General features: G+C 42.4%; 1 protein-coding gene across 1 annotated transcript in view; it reads right to left on the bottom strand.

The window, feature by feature from the left end:
* LOC308330449 (uncharacterized protein) overlaps window positions 1-17,695 on the bottom strand; it is a 63,838-nt gene extending 46,143 nt beyond the window's left edge. The window contains exon 1 of the mRNA XM_080785302.1: window positions 17,413-17,695. Coding sequence (XP_080641428.1) covers window positions 17,413-17,506 — 94 coding nt within the window. The 5' untranslated portion in view covers window positions 17,507-17,695. The remainder of the gene's footprint in view (window positions 1-17,412) is intronic.
* Between the last annotated feature and the right edge of the window lie 949 nt (window positions 17,696-18,644).

Here is an 18,644-nt window from a genome sequence, read left to right as displayed (position 1 = left end):
GGGAGTTATTATAGCTGCCTTTAACCCATTTTGACCTGAGATCAGATTCTGAAAATAGCAGACCTACAAGCTCATAACGCGCCACCGAGTGGCGCGCTATGAGCTTGTTGATCTGCTATTTTTCAATAGCTAAAGCATAGCATAATGCTAACACCAAAAGGGGTTCCCGCTCAAAATGGGTTAAAAGAATATATGCCATTTTAACACTATCCCTAAATCCTGGGGCTCACTCTGGGGGCTCACTCAAGCACTTATTGTACAACAGGTCGTTTCGAGGAAGCTATCTGATTGGTTGAAATAGCTATCTAGCCGTGCTTTAACGAGGATGATGGAACGCCGGGCCCCTAATCAAAACATAAAAACCAGTTGTGGCGAGTCTCGCACAGCAGCCGGCTGAGTAGCTAGACTAGTGTTTTCATGGGACATTTTCTGTTGTTGTGGCTACATTTGACGACTATGATTATGTTTTCTCGAATATCTTAGTTATAATGAAATTGAGTTGACGTGTTTTTTTTTAAGGGTAACTGTTGTAAATCGCAATATTACACTTGAGGGTGTGCGTTACCGCCCTTAATGGCACTTCTGTGCTGCCTACAGAACTTGCAGGCGTGCCAATTTCTCTTTCAAGAAAATAGTCCTCTGTTTCTCAAATAGTACTAAACGTGTAGACATTTGGCCATCACAAGTAACTTTAGAGCCATATATACATTAGAGAGAATAACTGAGCAAACGGCATACGCCCATGCTCTGCAGCCGGCCCACGATACGTCACCAACACTACCCGTGTGTTTTGAACCCAGCTCCGTGGTTTCACTTTCCGTGATGCGATGGCCCGATAATGTACTCGGAGCAGCGGACACACGACATTCACTGAGAAACGACTACAACACGGAGCAGTGGACACATGACAAAAAAAACAACAACACAGAAAACAACATATAGTTCCTGCCCAGCATGGAAAGCACACGGTCAGTGGGCACAGACAAAGTGTCTCATTCGGATCCCACGGCGACACACATTTGTGGCGTTAGACGTGAGACCCGTAGAGTCTCTACTAGTAGTAATACAATGTCGTACACGTGTACACGCATGCACACACATATATCCTTGTACTCTCTCTCTCTCTCCTCACCTTTCCTATGTTTTGTCTTTCTCATGTATCTCTGAATGTCACACTCTCCCCCGCTCATTCCTTTTGTGATTCTTCAAAATGCGTGCAGAGTGGATGCAGCTGGTCAGGCAGTGGCGTTGCATTGCATCATGTAACGGAGCTGCCTGCCCTCCAGGCAGAGCAACGGATGTGCCATAAATATTTACATTTTCCACTGGACCACAGATTGTGGAGCCACAAGTCACTTGTTTCATCCTTCAATTCACGCTCTTTCACATTGTACAGTTTAGGAGCTAACCACTTTCAACCTGGCCTCGCCATTACAACAAAGTATATAGGGCTGAAGTTGTTTAGATTACTCATGATGGCCACATTAGAAACCGGCCGCTACTTATGAAAGCAAAGGTTCATGCAGAGCAGATCATAGTCAGAACAGTGAGGGATTCCCCTGTTCAATTCATGTCATGTGACAGGATTTATAGTATACTGGAGTTGTACAATACAAAATGTCTAACAGTCCAAAAATAGGCTATTTTAAACCGTGCCAATGCAATATTTTTGCAGAGGTGCTTGGAAGACAGCAACAGGATCTTGTTGGGGAAAAACGAAAATGGCAGCAAAACGTTTTTGCTGCCATATAACCTTCTCAAGCAATGGAAACTGTGACCTATTGCCAGAAGAGCTCCATACATCAGCTACTCTCCAAAGTATTATGTATTCTCCAATTATTTTATTCTTCCCAGGTACTCTCAGTGTTGCCAACTTAGCGGATTTGTCGCCATATTTTGCTTCTTTCCAGACCCCCCTAGCGACTGAATTAGTGAAAAGCTTCTGGAGAGAAATCTAGCTACTTTTTCTGGTGAATTGGGGACAAATCGTGTTGACAGTCTCCTGCCGCTAGGGTCCATCCTCAGAAAACATGGCATTTCGTTCCATTTCTATGCTGATGACAGTCAGATCTATGTTCCCCTAAAGAAGAAAGACGCTGACCCTAAAGCTCTTCTCTCTTGCCTGGAGGACATTAAAGCCTGGATGGCCCTAAGCTTTCTAAGCTTCAATGAGAAGAAAACTGAGGTGGTTGTGTTTGCCCCAAATGGTTCTGGTAACCCCCCTCCTCTTGATCTAGGCCCCCTGGCTCAGTTTGTGAAACCAACAGTCTCCAACCTAGGCTTTAAAATGGACAACGATTTTAAGCTAGATCGCCAAATTAGCTCAGTGGTGAAGTCTAGCTTTTTTCATTTGCGACAACTGGCAAAAGTAAAACCCTTTTTAACCACTCAGCACCTTGAGACAGTAATCCATGCCTTTATTACATCTCGGCTGGATTACTGTAACGCCCTCTACCTTGGAGCCAGTCAGTCCTCCCTTGCTCGGCTCCAATTAATCCAGAACGCGGCTGCCCGACTTCTTACTGGCACGCGTAAGAGAGAGCATATAACTCCCATCCTCGCCTCTCTCCACTGGCTGCCAGTGAATCTTAGAATTAAGTTCAAGGTTCTGCTTCTTACTTTTAAAGCTCTAAGTGGTCTCGCCCCTCCATACCTCTCCGAGCTCCTCCACCCCTACTCTCCTGCCCGCTCCCTCAGGTCAGCTGACCTGATGCTGCTAGAGGTCCCGAGGGCGAAGCGGAAGCTTAGAGGGGACAGAGCCTTTTCAGTCGCTGCCCCCAAGCTCTGGAACGACCTTCCCCTGCAAATTAGGCAGGCCCCCTCTCTGGCCACTTTTAAAACCTCGCTTAAAACGCACTTTTATTCTTTGGCTTTTAACACAGCATGAGACCTCTGTTCCTGAACTAGCCTCTCCCACCCTCCTTCCCTTGTTTTGTGTTTTGTTTTCTGTGTTTTTAGTCTATGCGTTTACTTACTGTTTTACCGATGTACTGTACAGCACTTTGTGGCAGCTATGGTTGTTTTAAATGTGCTTTATAAATAAAGTTGAGTTGAGTTGAGTTGAGAGATAAAAACCCTAATTTTTCTTAATTTTCCCTCTCTCAGCCTCAAATCCGCTAAGTTGGCAACACTAAAGTGCTCGGCGCGTCTGGCTTCCTCGGCTCAGTTATGTGCACAGAGCAAGGAAATGGTGTTCTGGGCTGGCTCCATATTTTCGTTGCTAGAGGCACCTAAAAGTCGCTAGGGACGCTAAAAGGTCGCTAGGTGCTCCGCGCGTGCATATCCCACCCCTAGCGACTTCTAGAGACTTTTCGAAGAGCCACTAACTCCTTCCGTTACTGGAGAGTTGGCAACACTTTTGCTGCAACATACTGTATCACTACGGTTGGACTGCAGCCCAGATGGTCAAGCTACCATCTACTGTACATGTCCAGGAGTTCTCTCAGCATTCTAACTTTGATGCATGGATATTGGATAAAGCCATATCCTGCACATAATTCCCTCATCCTCTCCTGATACAAAGCACACACAGCATTCCTTAGAAACAGCAATTTGCTATACTACATGCTGTGACTAAATGAGTACATACGACCGCATGGAGAGTGTTTTGGCTACATCAAGCTACTTCAGCCACATCCGGGATAGCATCCGGTCCGCCGCTAAATGTGCTCCGCTGCTATAAATCGCTGAGCGCTCTGATTTAATGGATTAAATAACCCAGGGCGTTCAGAGTGTTAACAATAATGTCGCTGGTGGATGGGTTTCTGAACTGCCCACAACCCTCCTATGAGACCAAGTAGATTTTTGTTTTGCTATTTTATCATGAACATTAGTGAGGACCAATTATATGAAGATGGTGGTGAAGTGGTCCTAAATTTAAGTGGCTAAGTATGCATTTTGTCAAATAAATATCTCACCCCACCACGAATGTCGCCTTTGCCGTCCAAATACCTATGTCCAATGAAGCGAGAGGTATGTGTGGAAGAGTCCATCACAGTAGTGTCCTTTTGACCCTATCAACTCACTCTCTCTCTAACTCTGTGTCTGTCTCCAGCTTTGACAAAGATGTAGGGGAGCTGTAAACTTCAAGGGCTGCATTCAGCAAAGAGAAAGTGATAAATCCTGTCAGTTCCCTCGGGGGGCTAAAGGCTCAGAGTGATGTCACCGTGCGGGGAAGGGGCCCCACGGTCTGCTCTCTAGTTATTCTCTGTACTCACTCACATCATGTCCTGGCTGTCAGGATTATGTCCCGTTCCATACACACACATCCATGCTTATTGCCTGTGTCGATAGTCCTCTCAATCAACACTCTCAATGCTATGAATTCATATGACATTCAATGTAATGCCATAAAAGTAATAAAGAAAATAATCTATATGTCTGTCTTCTAATTAGTAGCGAAGTATTACTTGATACTCGATACAATGATAACTACAATGACTGCATTAGGACTAACAAGTAATGTTACATAGAGAGGAGTGGTGTCATACTCTTCCAAATGAACAATTATTGGAGACTGGAGATGACGTCACTTTTTTGTTACCCCCACAAATCAACCATGCATGGTCCAGATTTTGGATCCAATCAGGTTCCGTGCTCCAGGCTAGTGTCATTCACTGATTGGAGACTGGAGATGATTTTTTTGTCACACTGATTGACTGAAGGGGTTGTCTGTCAACGCTGTACTCCCGCAACCAACAATGCATTAACAGGGTCCTGAGTCCGCACAAATGAATGGTATTGCGATTTCAAACAGGAGTGGTTAAGGCAGAATATTTTTTAAACAACATTATTGGTTTTTTTTATATTCAGATTTGCATTGTCGTGAGAACGATGGGTTCCATTTTCGCATTGCAACTTTTCAGGAATAGAAAGCTATGAGACACAGACTGAGTAGAAAACGAATTGTTATCTTATCTACATGCTCACAGAGTGTTGCGAGCTTGTAGATCTGCAATTGTTTGCCTATTTTTCTGAATCCTTTGCTGAAGCCTATTCTTGACATGGCATTCTAGAATCTTGACATGCCCACAATAGGGAAGATAGGCTTCATGTGGTTAAACATATTTTGTATCTGTGGAAAGGATAAAACATTTTTTTCCCCTTTTATTTTTACTTTATTGTACCAACTGAAAAATGCAGACTGGAGTTGCACAGTTATCTGAGGGAGGGAAGTGCATACTATACATGCCTAAATCACTTGATCTAATCTGATCAAATGCAGTTTTAATTTAATTTAAGATATCGAATCACATGTTGGGTGTCCTCACACATTCACATACATGTGACCCGATGAGGAATGAGAGCCTTGTGACATTTTGATACCAAACTGCACTTTCAAATCTCAATAGAAAACCACCACAGAGAAGAGGAAATTACCATTCACATCCACGTTTTAACTGAACAAATCAGCACTAAAACACTATGGTGCACTTCCTTACACAGAATATTTTTTCCTTTTGGATTGCCTTCTTGCATTAATCTTCCACTGCCAAGAGAATAGGAACATTTTTTGGTAGATTTGTTTGCGGGGTTGTTTGCTGAAAGTCCACCTTTCTACTGTATCAGCAGTCATTGCATCGTTTTTTGACATGTCATGGACAGCTGCGGGAGCTGGAATCAATATCTTCCGAAAGACTTAATCCCGTCGAAGGACAGAGCAGAAGCAAATACTGACCTATTAAATAACTGACCCCATTTCAGTGATAAACATGCATGTCCTAATATCTCAGTAAGAGTGCTGTGGTTTCGTTCTATGTTAGCTCTCCATCTTCAACCACTGCTAAAAAAGCAGTGATTGAAATGTTTTGAGCTTTTAGAGTGCACTTTTTTACAATGTACAGTAAACTAGATACAAATGAGAAGATCCCGTGTTATCCCATTTCAAAAGAGCAGTCGATGCCAAAGCATAAAGGGACACACTGTCCTAGCCCAAAGAAACCACACTGTTTGAGATACAGAGGAAATTCCACTTGTTTCTTTTGAAGGTGAGCAGTCATGCCCATATGCAGTGGTGGAAAGTAACTAAGTACATTTACTAAAGTACTTTACTTAAGTACAATTTGGAGGCATTTGTACTTTACTGATTTCCAATACTTTATAGATTGTGATTATTATTACAAAACATTAGACCATTTGAAAATAGTCGACCTACAAGCTCACAATGCTTCACGTTGCGACACATTGTGAGCTGTATAGTTTTTTTTATAAATTTTAAAACTAATGAGTACTTTAACTTTTGGTACATTTTGATGCCAATACTTTTGTACTTTTACTCAAGTACATTTTTAATTCCGGACTTTTACTTGTAATGAAGTATTAGTATATTGCAATATTGATACTATTACTTAAGTAAAAAAATGTCAGTACCTTTTCCACCACTGCCCATATGGACTGTGGCTGCCTGCCAGTACATCAACTTCATTCGTCTATCTATGAATGCACCAAGGCTGTGTATAATCCACGTAACTCCAGCACCTCACCGGAACCGGCCTCTGGGCGCGTTCCTGCGGGTCTGGAAGTTCCGGGGACCCCCTCCGTGTGGGTGCAACTCCCACACGGAGTTGCACCACTTACTTCACAAGGGTGTGATTTTTAGTACAGTTGCCAATACTTTAATACTTTTACTCAAGCACTTTTTGCATTCCGGACTTCTACTTGTGACAGAGTACTTCTATATGACAGTATTTATAGTACTTTTTCCACCATTGGTTGTACTCTCACACATGAAAGATTTCACTGTGTACGATGACTTTTTGATATCGGTAAACACAGCAGCATGACTGCATGTTTTGATAAGGAAAGGCCAGGCACACAGAACGCCACACACACAACTAGATGTGCTCTCGATTCAGCTAAACAAAGAGGCAAAAAGGCTGCAGACCTCCATGGAAATATCATTCACACGTTTTCACCACTTCAGCTCAACACGCCCCAAGATGTTTGCGCAGTGCACCCCAACGCCAAGCACATCTTCAGAACAGGAGACACGCACGCACGCACGCATGCGCACACACACACGCGCGCACACACACACACACACACACACACACACACAAAAACCATAGCATCTTCCCCTGTCTGTTTGAAGCTTTCGCCTGCAATCACAGTAATCACCCTGAACATTAAAAGAAAGTTACAACCCAACATGCTCTTCCAGAGGAAATTCCAGTTTTGACAGAACTTCCTGTGTTGGGAGATAGACCAGTCTGTTGGGATGTAGGGGGGGGGGGGGTGTTGGTGAGAGGGAGAAGGAGAGAGAGAGTGAGTCACTGGCATGATGCAGAGATGTGGGCCCCTCCCCCCCCCCACACACACACACACACACACACACACACACGCGCGAGCGTACCCCACCCACCCACCCACACACACACACACACACACACACACACACACACACACACACACACACACACACACACCCCTTGTCTGGAAAAGGAATATTGGCTGTAGAGTCAAAACTGTTCTGTGCTTTTTTGTTGTTGCAGAAAGACATGCATGCATTTCATCCAGATATGAATTAAAATGTAGGATTTGTTTCTGAGATAGAAGACATCTACATTGTTATAGAACTAGCCATGTCTTCTCTCACAGATTCCAAAGTACATTTTTGATTATTAAAATAAGTAATTGATTGACCTTATTCACAAAGCCACTGAGGCTATGAAATATGGTGGATCCAGCTCTGTATGGCATACATCACATAAAAACTGTAAAAGTGAAGAGCTTGAGGAAGGGGTTGGCTTTAGTAACACACACACACACACACACACACACACACACACACACACACACACACACACACACACACCCCAGTCCACTCCTAAATCTCTGGTACTGTTGGTCATTACGACTAGACTAGACTCTAGTCTAGGCTATAATGCCCTATGTAATGGAATATGATACGTAATGGAAGGATATATGAGATCAAATGGAATTATAGCCTTTTCTCATCATTCTACCCTATTATTTGCTTCTTGACCCCCTTCCCGGAACTCAAAACTAAAAGGGGGATGTGAGATTAAGACACAATCAGGCTGCAGCGCTTAAGAGGTCTGCTTTAGTCCAGTTTAAATGCAGAACAGAGACATGAGACCTGAGGTCCTACACATTCACTTCAAGCTATTGCTAAGCCTGATATGTTTAGTTGTTGATTTGATGCTGTCTTGGCTGATGAAGTTAAGGCCATGCAGGCAGAAGATGTAAATTGTGTATTCACTGCAGCAATTAGAAGGTAATGCAGCAGACTATTGTTTCTTCAGCGAAACCCATACGGCTCTACTTTAATCCCAATGTTTGGATAGTCTAGTTTATATGTTATGTAAAGAAAAAACTAAGCGTTTATATTCAGTTGCAACCAAGGGCAAGCAGACCATGAACAAACAAATAAGCACAATTAAAGTACCACTGGCAGGGTGTGGAATACTTTTATTTTATGAATCCGCCTTGAAGCAGCCGAATCCATTGTTATGAGGGCTAACAAAAGCAATTATATGTGGCAGTGAACTACTTGAACTACTCACAGCATCGATAGACTATGGTCCCTGGGGGACTCTGGTCAGTGAAATATTTTCAGTGGGGTTTAAGTGGTTAATGGTTAATGATGCCAGTTCGTTTCATTTGACCAGTGCCCCTCTCCCCTCACTCACCACACCCTGTAGCACATTTCTCCATTTGGTGAAATCATCAGACAGACAGTAGCCATGACTCACTAAAACATGCAGACATTTCCACGTCCCATTGGCCTGCTTTACTGTGTGGCCGTTTGTTAGGGAACGTTGACTGGACGTTGAGCACGTTGGTGGGAGGACGGGCACAGAGTGGTATTGTGTCCAAAGAATCAATGCACCCTTCTCTCTCTGCCCAGGAACTTATTTCCATCTACCGGACATGATATTAAGCAATTAACCACATGAACCCTCTCATCCCTATTCTGGACATGTCCATAATGGGCGAACATTTTATGAACTTTCGGCGAACATTCTGTGAAAATAGCCGATCCACAAACTGAGTTTGTAGATTATATGTATAGTTATATTTCATTGAATCAATGTTCCACTTAAGCACAACAAAAAAAGAAAATAGACATCTACAGTACAAGCACACAATGTGCCACATCGCGATGCGTTGCAGCTTGTTGATAGATACATTTAAAAAGCCCATAATAAAATGGGAATTGTATTAAATTACTAAATGCTAATGATATTAAATGGATTTGTTCAATTGATGTTGAACTCACTATGCACTATTTTTATAATTTATTTTTTTACGTTCTGTATTTGAATTTCTCTCACATCATGTGGCCCTCTCTCACATGCTACACTGATCAAACAAACGGTCACTCGTTTCCACAAGTTTCCTTCCTCAGAAAACAGAAAGTTGAATTTCAATGCATATTTGACATGTTCACACACAGAGTCAAATCCGACCATTTCACACTGGAGCAGGAGGCAGCATGCCAAAGCCTCGAGCCACAGTCCTATACTTTTCAACACGTTTGGTTTGCTGAATGCCTCAAAGCAGTGGTTTTCAACCTTTTTCATATCAAGGCCCATTACATAATTCAGCATTTGAGCCACGGACCACCATTTGATGATTTGGCCTCGCAGATCCAAAACTAAAGAACATTGTGTTGTTGTTGGATGTGATGTTGTTACCATAGGAGAGACAACAGGCAAAAGTTAAAATAACAATTGTTTTACATTCTCTAATTGTATAGACTATTTTCTTCTTGTAAATTAAATACAGATGCTTAACAATAACTTAACTCTTGAGAGGTCGTTTCATTTTATACATACTGGTTGAAAACCACTGCTTCAAAGCTCTCTGCAACATTATGACTGTGGCTAGGCTGAAATGTATCTGCTCTGCACACAGTGTGAGATTAATTGTGGGGGATATTTCAACGAGCATGACGCCATACCCTCTGCTCAGTGGTGGAAAGTAACTAACTACATCTACTTAAGTACTGTACTTAAGTACAATTTTTAGGTATTTGTTTTTCATCACTTGAGTAATTCCAATTTCCAATACTTTTTACTTGTACTTCTCGGATCCAAATATTGAAATCAGACATTCTGCATGATGATACATTAGTACATTTTGATGTCAATACTTTTGTACAGTACTTTTTCTCTAAATGTATTCTGAATTCTGGACTTATACTTGTAACGGAGTATTTCTACATTGCAGTATTGATATACTTTTACTTAAGTAATAACTTTTTCCACCACTGTTTCTGAAAGCTGGCGGTGTCGTGCGGTGGCGACTCCAGCACTGCATGTGTTGAAGATCACTTTGAGGGAACTCAAAATTGTTCTTCAGGAACATGAACCTCTTGGATAATGGCCATTGGTTAACTTGTACTAGGGAAAATAGTTGTACATTTATTGTACGACACGTTTTCTTTTTCTGGGCATTATCACTGAGTTCAAGTGAAACGACGGCAAAACCATCAAACACCCAAGAGAAGGAATCTAAGCACTTGGCACTGGTCCAAGGAATTCAGAGGCATGTGGTCCAACTCAGTACAGGCGTCATGCACAAGCAACACATGGCGGTGCCGCGGTCAAGATATACCTTGCTTCATCTACTCTATAGTATGCTCTATAATAAAAACAAAGATGGAGCGTGTCCTGTAGGCTATGAAATAAATACAATTACCGTAGACGTTCCAATTTTGAGTTATCTAGCAGTGGAGTGAAACAATGCAGTTTCAATGCAGTTTTCGTGTGGCAAGGTTTACAGAGGTGCCCAAGAACATGCCGGCACCGGCAGAAAACATTTTATATTATATTATTATTACAAAATATCCATTGACCACTTCAGCCCTATTTCGGAAATAGAAGATCTACAAGGTCGCAATGTGAATTGCGTGAGCTTGTAGATCTGCTTTTTTCAAAAGATGTTTAAACATTTGAAAACTTGACATTCTGCATAATGAGTACTTTTCTACTTTTGGTAGTTTAAGTACGTTTTTATACCAATACTTTTGTACTTTTACTCAAGTGAAGTTTGAATACCAGACTGTTACTTGTAACGGAGAAGTTCTACATTGCAGTATTGATACGTTTACTTAAGTAAGACGTGTAAAATGTCAAATGTGAGCACTTTTTCCACCACTGGACTTAGCCCACACTAAGCCATTTCAGTGTGCTGCTTACAAGGTATTTTACCTTTTAAGTCAATCAGCTGTCCAATACGTTTTTAAGGATGGAAACATTATGAGACCACATTGCTGCCCCCGTCACCCACCATAACCTTTGTAGTGCTACTTGTTCAACCCTCGACAGCTATAATATATACATCTAGCTACAACTTAGAATTTAGGTTTGACCAAAGGCTGCAATTATGGCTGACAGGCTTCGTTTTGTGGCATTTAAACAAGTTGGGCCTCCGTGTAACTTTACTCTCAAGGCTATTGTCACGTTTTGAACTGGGTAATGTTAAGTCTGTATGACTTCATGGAACCTCATATAGTTTTAATTTACTAATATTAAAATGGTGTTCATATTTGAAACAAAGACCTATTTGAAAAAAACAGGAGCCTGATACCGCTGAGTCATTACCTGGCCGGAAGCACTTCACCACGGAGAAAGTGCGAGTTCCAAATTGTACGTAACGTCTTGCAAAACTGGAGGATTTAATGCAATTACTACAGCAGCCTTTGAAATGATCACCAGGGGAGAGATGGAGAACACGCTCCGAGGGACTGCAACGTTATACTAAGGCCTGCCAGCCTACAGTGGATAAGCTCAAGAGGCCAAAAGTCCTCACCCAGTTCTGCCGAAAAACCACAAACCAGCTGAGTCAACACCCCCAAAGCCGTGCAGGCTGTCAGGCACCAGCGAGGGTCTCTCAATAGCATCTTAATGTACCACCATGATAATTATTGTCTCATTTACTGTATGAGAGCCACTGCTATTGGTGTGTCTAATGTGATCAAGTGTAACTTTGGACCAACATCACTTAGTTTTGATTGACTTCAGACAATTTGAACCATTAGACTCGACCATCTTACGGGTCAATAGAGTGAGACATTTACTGGACATGTGTGGACGTTGAATTTACATGTATCGTCATTCGTGAACACTCAAGATATTCTCTGACACTATAGCCCAGGGGTGTCCAAAAAGCGGCCCGTGGGCCAAATCATACGTGTAATGTATTATGAACGGCCCCTCAGCATGGGACATTTTCACATTAAAGTTGTTTAACCTTGGCAATTCCCAGAGTATAATTTGTCAGTGTCTGGCTACATTTGGTAATGTGACATATGGCTGAAAAAAGGCTGGGTTACACTTTTTGTCCACAGCACACACCTGACAAAAGACGATGATAGTTAAATAGAATCGTTTAAATGTGATGCATATGTATGTGCCTTTTTTATAGTCCGTAGGTACATTATGTCAGGAGATGTAGTTGGCCCTTGGGTCACGGGTGTTTTCATATTTTCTAATATGGCCCCCTTTGAAAAAGGTTTGAACACCCCTGCTATAGCCTGCTATCCCAGTACTACTCTACTAATCTTGGAAGTTGGTTCTCATTTGTGAAACTCGATGCGTTCATCAGCATCTTGGACTGAAACATGTGGTTTGCATCCTTGTCCTGTGATCCAAGACAGGTTGAGTGGATGACAGAGCAACTTTGGAAGGAAGTGCCATTCACGGACCAGGAGAACTGTCAGGAGGGACCTTAATTGCATGGTATTCCAGACAGATAGTTGGTTAGCTCGAAACTACAGAGGCGTGTGCCGCGGGTGCACAGGAGACATGGTATTCCCACGAGCTCGTATAGGGCAAGATAGGATTGTGTAAACTCCACATCCTGTCACTCTGTGTGCAGATTCACCCTAAAGAGACACTGGCACACCATGCCTTACATCAGCCATTTTAACGTCTTCCTCCCCTTCCAGCTCTTGCAGAGTCCAAGCCTCGTTTTAATATTCTCCAAATACTGCCAAAGCAACTATTTTAACATCTGGAAGTCATCCCCCACCACCCCCACCCGCCCCCCACCCACCCCAAGCCTCCCATTTGCTGACTGCAATAATTTGGTTTATAAGTGGTTCCCATGGAGCGGTCCTCACAGGCGTGAGCCGCATTAAAAGCCTATCAGCTCCATCTGCCTGTGCCATCGAGTCACGTTGTGTTCAGTCAGTGCCACCACGTGGGCTATTGGGCCAGACAACCACTAACTCTGTAGCACCCGCGGCCCGGAGTGCATCAAAGGTGCAACCCAATACAATGTACTGTACAATCTGGTGAGCCAGAACTTCAGAAGAGGCGTGTAAACCAAGTCATAGCTCAAAAATGCAGCATGTGTTTCTAATCAGTGGCCGTCTGCGGACCTGGTTGAATTCACATGTTTGGACATTTCGGCTCTAGTAGAAAACAGCCCATTGCATACGATGTCAGTGATGTGGCAGCAAGCAACTGGAACTAATTTGTGAGTTAGGAGGAGTGACCTCATACAGGTTTGTTGACTCGTAGCGGCGAATACTTGTTCCTTGGTCACAAGTTCCGATGTGAGCTGGGGGAAAATGTTGGAGTTGACTTGACCTCAGGCCATGATAAATATCTTCGAATCAGGCACTGGAGGAAAAGGTGACTAAAGTAAGGGCATTCATTTGAAAAGAAGACGCAAAAAGCCTAAACAAAAGAGTGTTTGGTCTCTTTGATGTACGGTGCTAAGTGGCATCTTTGAAGAAGCTTTACAGCGTTGTTAGTCTGTGGGACGGGAGTGCGGCTGTCCAATATACGTACACATGCACATGTCTGTAGTGCACATGCACTGTACACTGTACACTCAAACACATACAGTTTAATATTCCATGGGTTAAATACTGGGCAAAGACTGCTGTTTTTTGTTTTTGGAGTCAATGGTCATCTGCCAGTTCTTTTAGTTCATTTCCCCCCTTCATGTTCACAAACCTGAACCTTACTCCACATCTTGACTTGCACACACTGCACCTTCCACTGCTGGTATTGTATTGTTTTTTGGGCCAGCAGGGGCTCTACTGTACCCTCGTCTGAAACATATTTTGTGTTAGACAGTGGTGTTGGTGGCAGTGGTGGAAAAAGTACTCAATTGTTTTACTTAAGTAAAAATATCAATACCGCAATGTAGAACTTAAAAATGTACTTGAGAAAAGTACAAAAGTATTGATATCAAAATGTACTTAAGTTACAAAAATAGAAAGTACTCATTATGCAGAATGTCCCACTTCAAGTTTTCAAATATATGAACATCTTCGGCTATTTTCAAATGGCCGAAATGTATATACTAGGGCTACAGAGGTTTTGTAATAATAATCAAAATCTACAAAGTTGTACAATACAATATTTCCCCCTGAAATCTAGTATAGTAGAAGTAAAAGTATTGGAAATTGGAATTACTCAAGTAAAGTACAAATACCTAGTCTAGTACAGTACTTGAGTAAATGTACTTAGTTACTTTTCACCAGTGATTGACAGTGACGTTTGGCATTTGCTAACTACAGTATCTTCTACCTTCTTGTCTTGAACTCCTCATGCGAATAAACCCTCTAGCACATGTGCATGCATAGGGCATTTACTCAGAACCGTACAACGTATTCATCACCAGGATCTTCAACTTTAGTTTCTGAACATGTTTCCAGTCATCAACCACAGCCAGCCTGGTTCCTCAGAGTAGGAAAATAACCTCACGACCCTTCGCCACAACTTTCTGCTGTCTCTTTCCCCCCACGTCTTAAGAACCGATAAATATTACTGCTATGTTCCAAGTTTCTGGAGACAGTGTGTCTGCTTGCAATTACTCACTTTCATCAACATTCAACCACACTCAATTTGAAGTAACAATTTTCCATATAAAAGTCTCAATTAAATACAGAAACACTGGTAATTGTAGATGTGGGCTTATAGTACAATACGGCATTGCTTGTCCAAGTTTCAACTATTCTGAAGCTTTGCAGGAAACGTTTTAGAAGTTTGGAAATGCAAAATGATATACTGAATTGTGGGTGTGGCTTAACTTATTCTGTGATGGTAATATATCATTCCAAACAACTTTTATCCTGGAATGCCTATTTTGGGCTGCTATTTCTGATTTAGTTTTCTAATAGCTGATCTACAAGCTCACAACTTGTAAACATGTAAGTTTGCAGGCTGGCTATTTTCACAACACGTTTGTCTGTTGAAGTATAAAGTAGGTTTTAAGTGGTTAAATCAAATAACCGGTGAGCAGAAAGCACGTTTAATTGCCTCCGAACATCTACAAGTTAAACATAAGAGTACATATCGCTATTGCTAGTGTATTCTGTAAGCTTGCTGTGTGGTACAGAGATGTAACTGTAATAACCAAGCAAAACACACAAAAGCACATTGTCTTTCTTCTGTAGTGCTGGCAACCCATATGTTCCATTTGGTCTACAACAAAAGCCACCAACTTTCCATGCTTGTCTGTACTGCAAACTATTCTGTGACCACAGATATGAGACAGCTAGATGACTGAGCTCTGTTTCACATGAACAAATATGGACAGGGAGCCAGTTCCCCTTCTATGGGATGGAGGAACGAATGATGGCAACGATGCCTCTACCACGGTTAGACCAGAGCCCTAGACAGAGTTACGCAAACTCCGTTCACTTCATGGGGCCAGTCCAATGGCGGCTCTTCTACATAGACTTCTATTGGTTAATCTATGGGCTCGCACGAGTGCATTAACCACGTGACCGTGCTGTTTTATGCCCCCTCAATATCGCAACTCTTCTATTGGATGGCTCTGGGTTAGAACAACTCTGGAAAAATAAACGAACTAAATGGTGTCTCTTTCAACTTATTAAACTTTGTGTTCCTATTTTGGCCATATCATTATATGTGAAACAATTATCGACTTATCAGAAATGGCCCAAATTTTAAAAATAACAAATCAACTTGTTGCAATTATGTGAGGCAATCATAGGTATTACACATGGCATACGTGATTAATAACAGCATTAAGTAAAAAAAGCCACATAACTGTAAATACCTGTCTCAAGGTTAGAGTAAAAGCTCTATCTAGTGTCATAATAAAAACAAAATACTCAAAGCAATACAATTGCAGGGCCATTTTCTTTAACAGGCAACTGTTCATCAGCATTGTTGAGGGTCCTCGTGTAAAATACGTTTGGAGCCCTTTCTGACATTAACCACAAGGTGGCACTCTCTGTGATGCCAACACATGTGAACTTGAAGTGATCCCCCCCACCCCCCATCACCCGAAGAAATTACAAATAAAATGCATTCCTATACCAGTGATGAAATGAAAGCAACACTGATTTGATCCCGATGGACTAACAGGCAAAAAAGAAAAACGACGCCATTACTGGTACTCAAAAAGAAAAGGGAAAACAGAGGCCCCCTAAAACGAATGTTCCACTACCCATACCCTCTCAGCCCTGAGCCCATGACATCATCCTCTGACATCACAGTGGATAAAACACTGAAAGCGGGAAGTGTGTGTGTGTGTGTGTAGGGGGGGGGGGGGGGGGGGGGAGCATAGCTCAACTAAAACAAGGTGCTGAGGTGCTCCATCCATGGGCGTTGCCAGCTCTTCTGGGACAACCTACAGTGTAATGTACCACCAATAGTCTATGCCTGTGTGACTCAGACACCCCCAGTCCCCCATGCCCCCCCCCCTGTTTCTTCACATCTGCACTGGATTAATATGCAGGCCGTGTTCCCTCAAAGACGCGTGATCGAGCTCCGGTGTCGAAATGCTTTGGACAGATGTACACGTTGAGGGATGTTAGTAACACTCAACTGGGCCACAATGTGCCAGGGCTTAAAGAAGAGCTGCTGGGGGTGCCATGTCTCCCCACTGCACATTTTTAGTGCCTGAGGGTGACCTCACTGGCAAAACACTGACAGATGTGCCCATTGCCGCTTCCCTGACATCACGACTTGTTTGCCGATAATCTCATCTGTTTTACAACTCTTGTTCTGAGAAACAGTCCACTCAAAACAAAGTATATGAGAGAGAGAGCTGTCTTTCAGGTTCACTACTGTGATTACGTTATCATCCATCTATTCTATACACAGACAGCAGAAGAAATCAAGTTATCATGTACAGTACAGAAGAAGAATTCCCTCCCCTCTGAGGAGGAATGAGTCTTGAGAGAAACAACCAATGCCTGGTTATCTTATAATCTAGTTAAAATCATATTTCCATCGGTAAACAGGAGCAGTAAGCCTAAAAATAAGAATCCAGTTAATTGATTTAAATAATCTGGCCAATAGGGGATGTTGTCAGTTATGCCAAACGTCTGCACCATGAGAGCAGAAGACAAAAGTACAACAAGCTCACGTTCACAGCTAGTCATCAACCCTAACCTTTTGTCCCTATCAGACAACTAGGTGTTAAAACAAACAGGCGAGGGGGTTTACTTACCACTGTTTCCAGCGTCTTGGCATGTTACAATCAAAACCTGAGCCACAGAGACCAGCAGAAGAAGTAAAGTCCTTAAATGCACGAAGCCCATCATGTCTATAATAAAGACATGAGCCTTCCTTGTGTGCAAAGCAGGGAGCAAAAAGGGATGAAAAAGGAAAAAAAAAAAAGGTCAGGTTATCACTGTTCCACCATGAAGCCAAGAGTGCCTCTCCTTGTAAGCAAGCAACCAGACCCAGCCCAGACTGCGCGAGTGCCTTCTTTTGTGTATGTGTGTGTGCGTGTGTGTGTGGAGCATGTAGTTACAGCTTTAAATGAGAAGAATGCTGGTGAGCCAAATCTTCCTCCCCCTTTTGTCAGCCCTCTCCCATAACCATCCCCTCACAGGCCTTTGTGGCTGTAGGAGAACTACACCCATGTTCACAAGTTCTCATACTTTCCAGCAATTCGTTTCGCCTGTTCGGTTATCTCCAAACTGAACCAACGCTACTATCTAAATTGGAACGTCGGATGACATGCAACTGATAAGGAAACAAGAAAGGACTTTTTCACTGCTTTTTTCCATCTTTTTTTTGCTGTTCCTCAGTAGTGGTTTAAAAGCAAGACCATAAAAGTGTGGTTTTATTGCAGTCTGCAGGGCACCAAACTTTGCAGCGAGCTTAGAAGCTCTTTTTATTAGGCAATGAAGAGTAAGAATAGAGTTTATAACTCATTGTCATTTGAAGACAGAACCGAAAGGGAAAGACAACGCAGCATAGAAATCTTGAAAAAAATGCAACCTGAAGCAGGGATGACAGGTGCTTGTCTGCTTGACTAGTTTGATCCTGGCTAACAGTAATTAAGGAGATTTAGTGATCAATGAAAGGACTGTTTTGGGCTTGTAAAACAGGGACACAATCTGTGGGTGGTCATCATGAATGTAGGTGGTCATTGGTCATGACCGGGAATCCTAGGGGTAAATTTAGAGAGAGCACCGAGGTCAGCCCCCTCTGGCATGGACATGGAATCTGCTAAGAATGACATTACTGTTTTAAGATCTTGTGATGGCGCAACATTTCCAAATCTGCTTCGTGTGTCTTTTCAGAATACACTCAACACTTATCTCTTACTTTTTTGGGGGTTTGTTTCTTAAATAGTTGTTAAAAACAACATACAGCTATAATGTATTTCATTTGCAACACAATTTGACAGCACTAGATTATGCACCTAAAGTACTCACTAAGGAGTGCAGA

Source organism: Protomyctophum bolini, assembly GCF_963924005.1.
Source record: "Protomyctophum bolini genome assembly, chromosome: 16".
Lineage (NCBI taxonomy): Eukaryota > Metazoa > Chordata > Actinopteri > Myctophiformes > Myctophidae > Protomyctophum > Protomyctophum bolini.
Note: the sequence above shows the minus strand (reverse complement) of the source record. Positions and strands in the feature narration are given on the sequence as shown.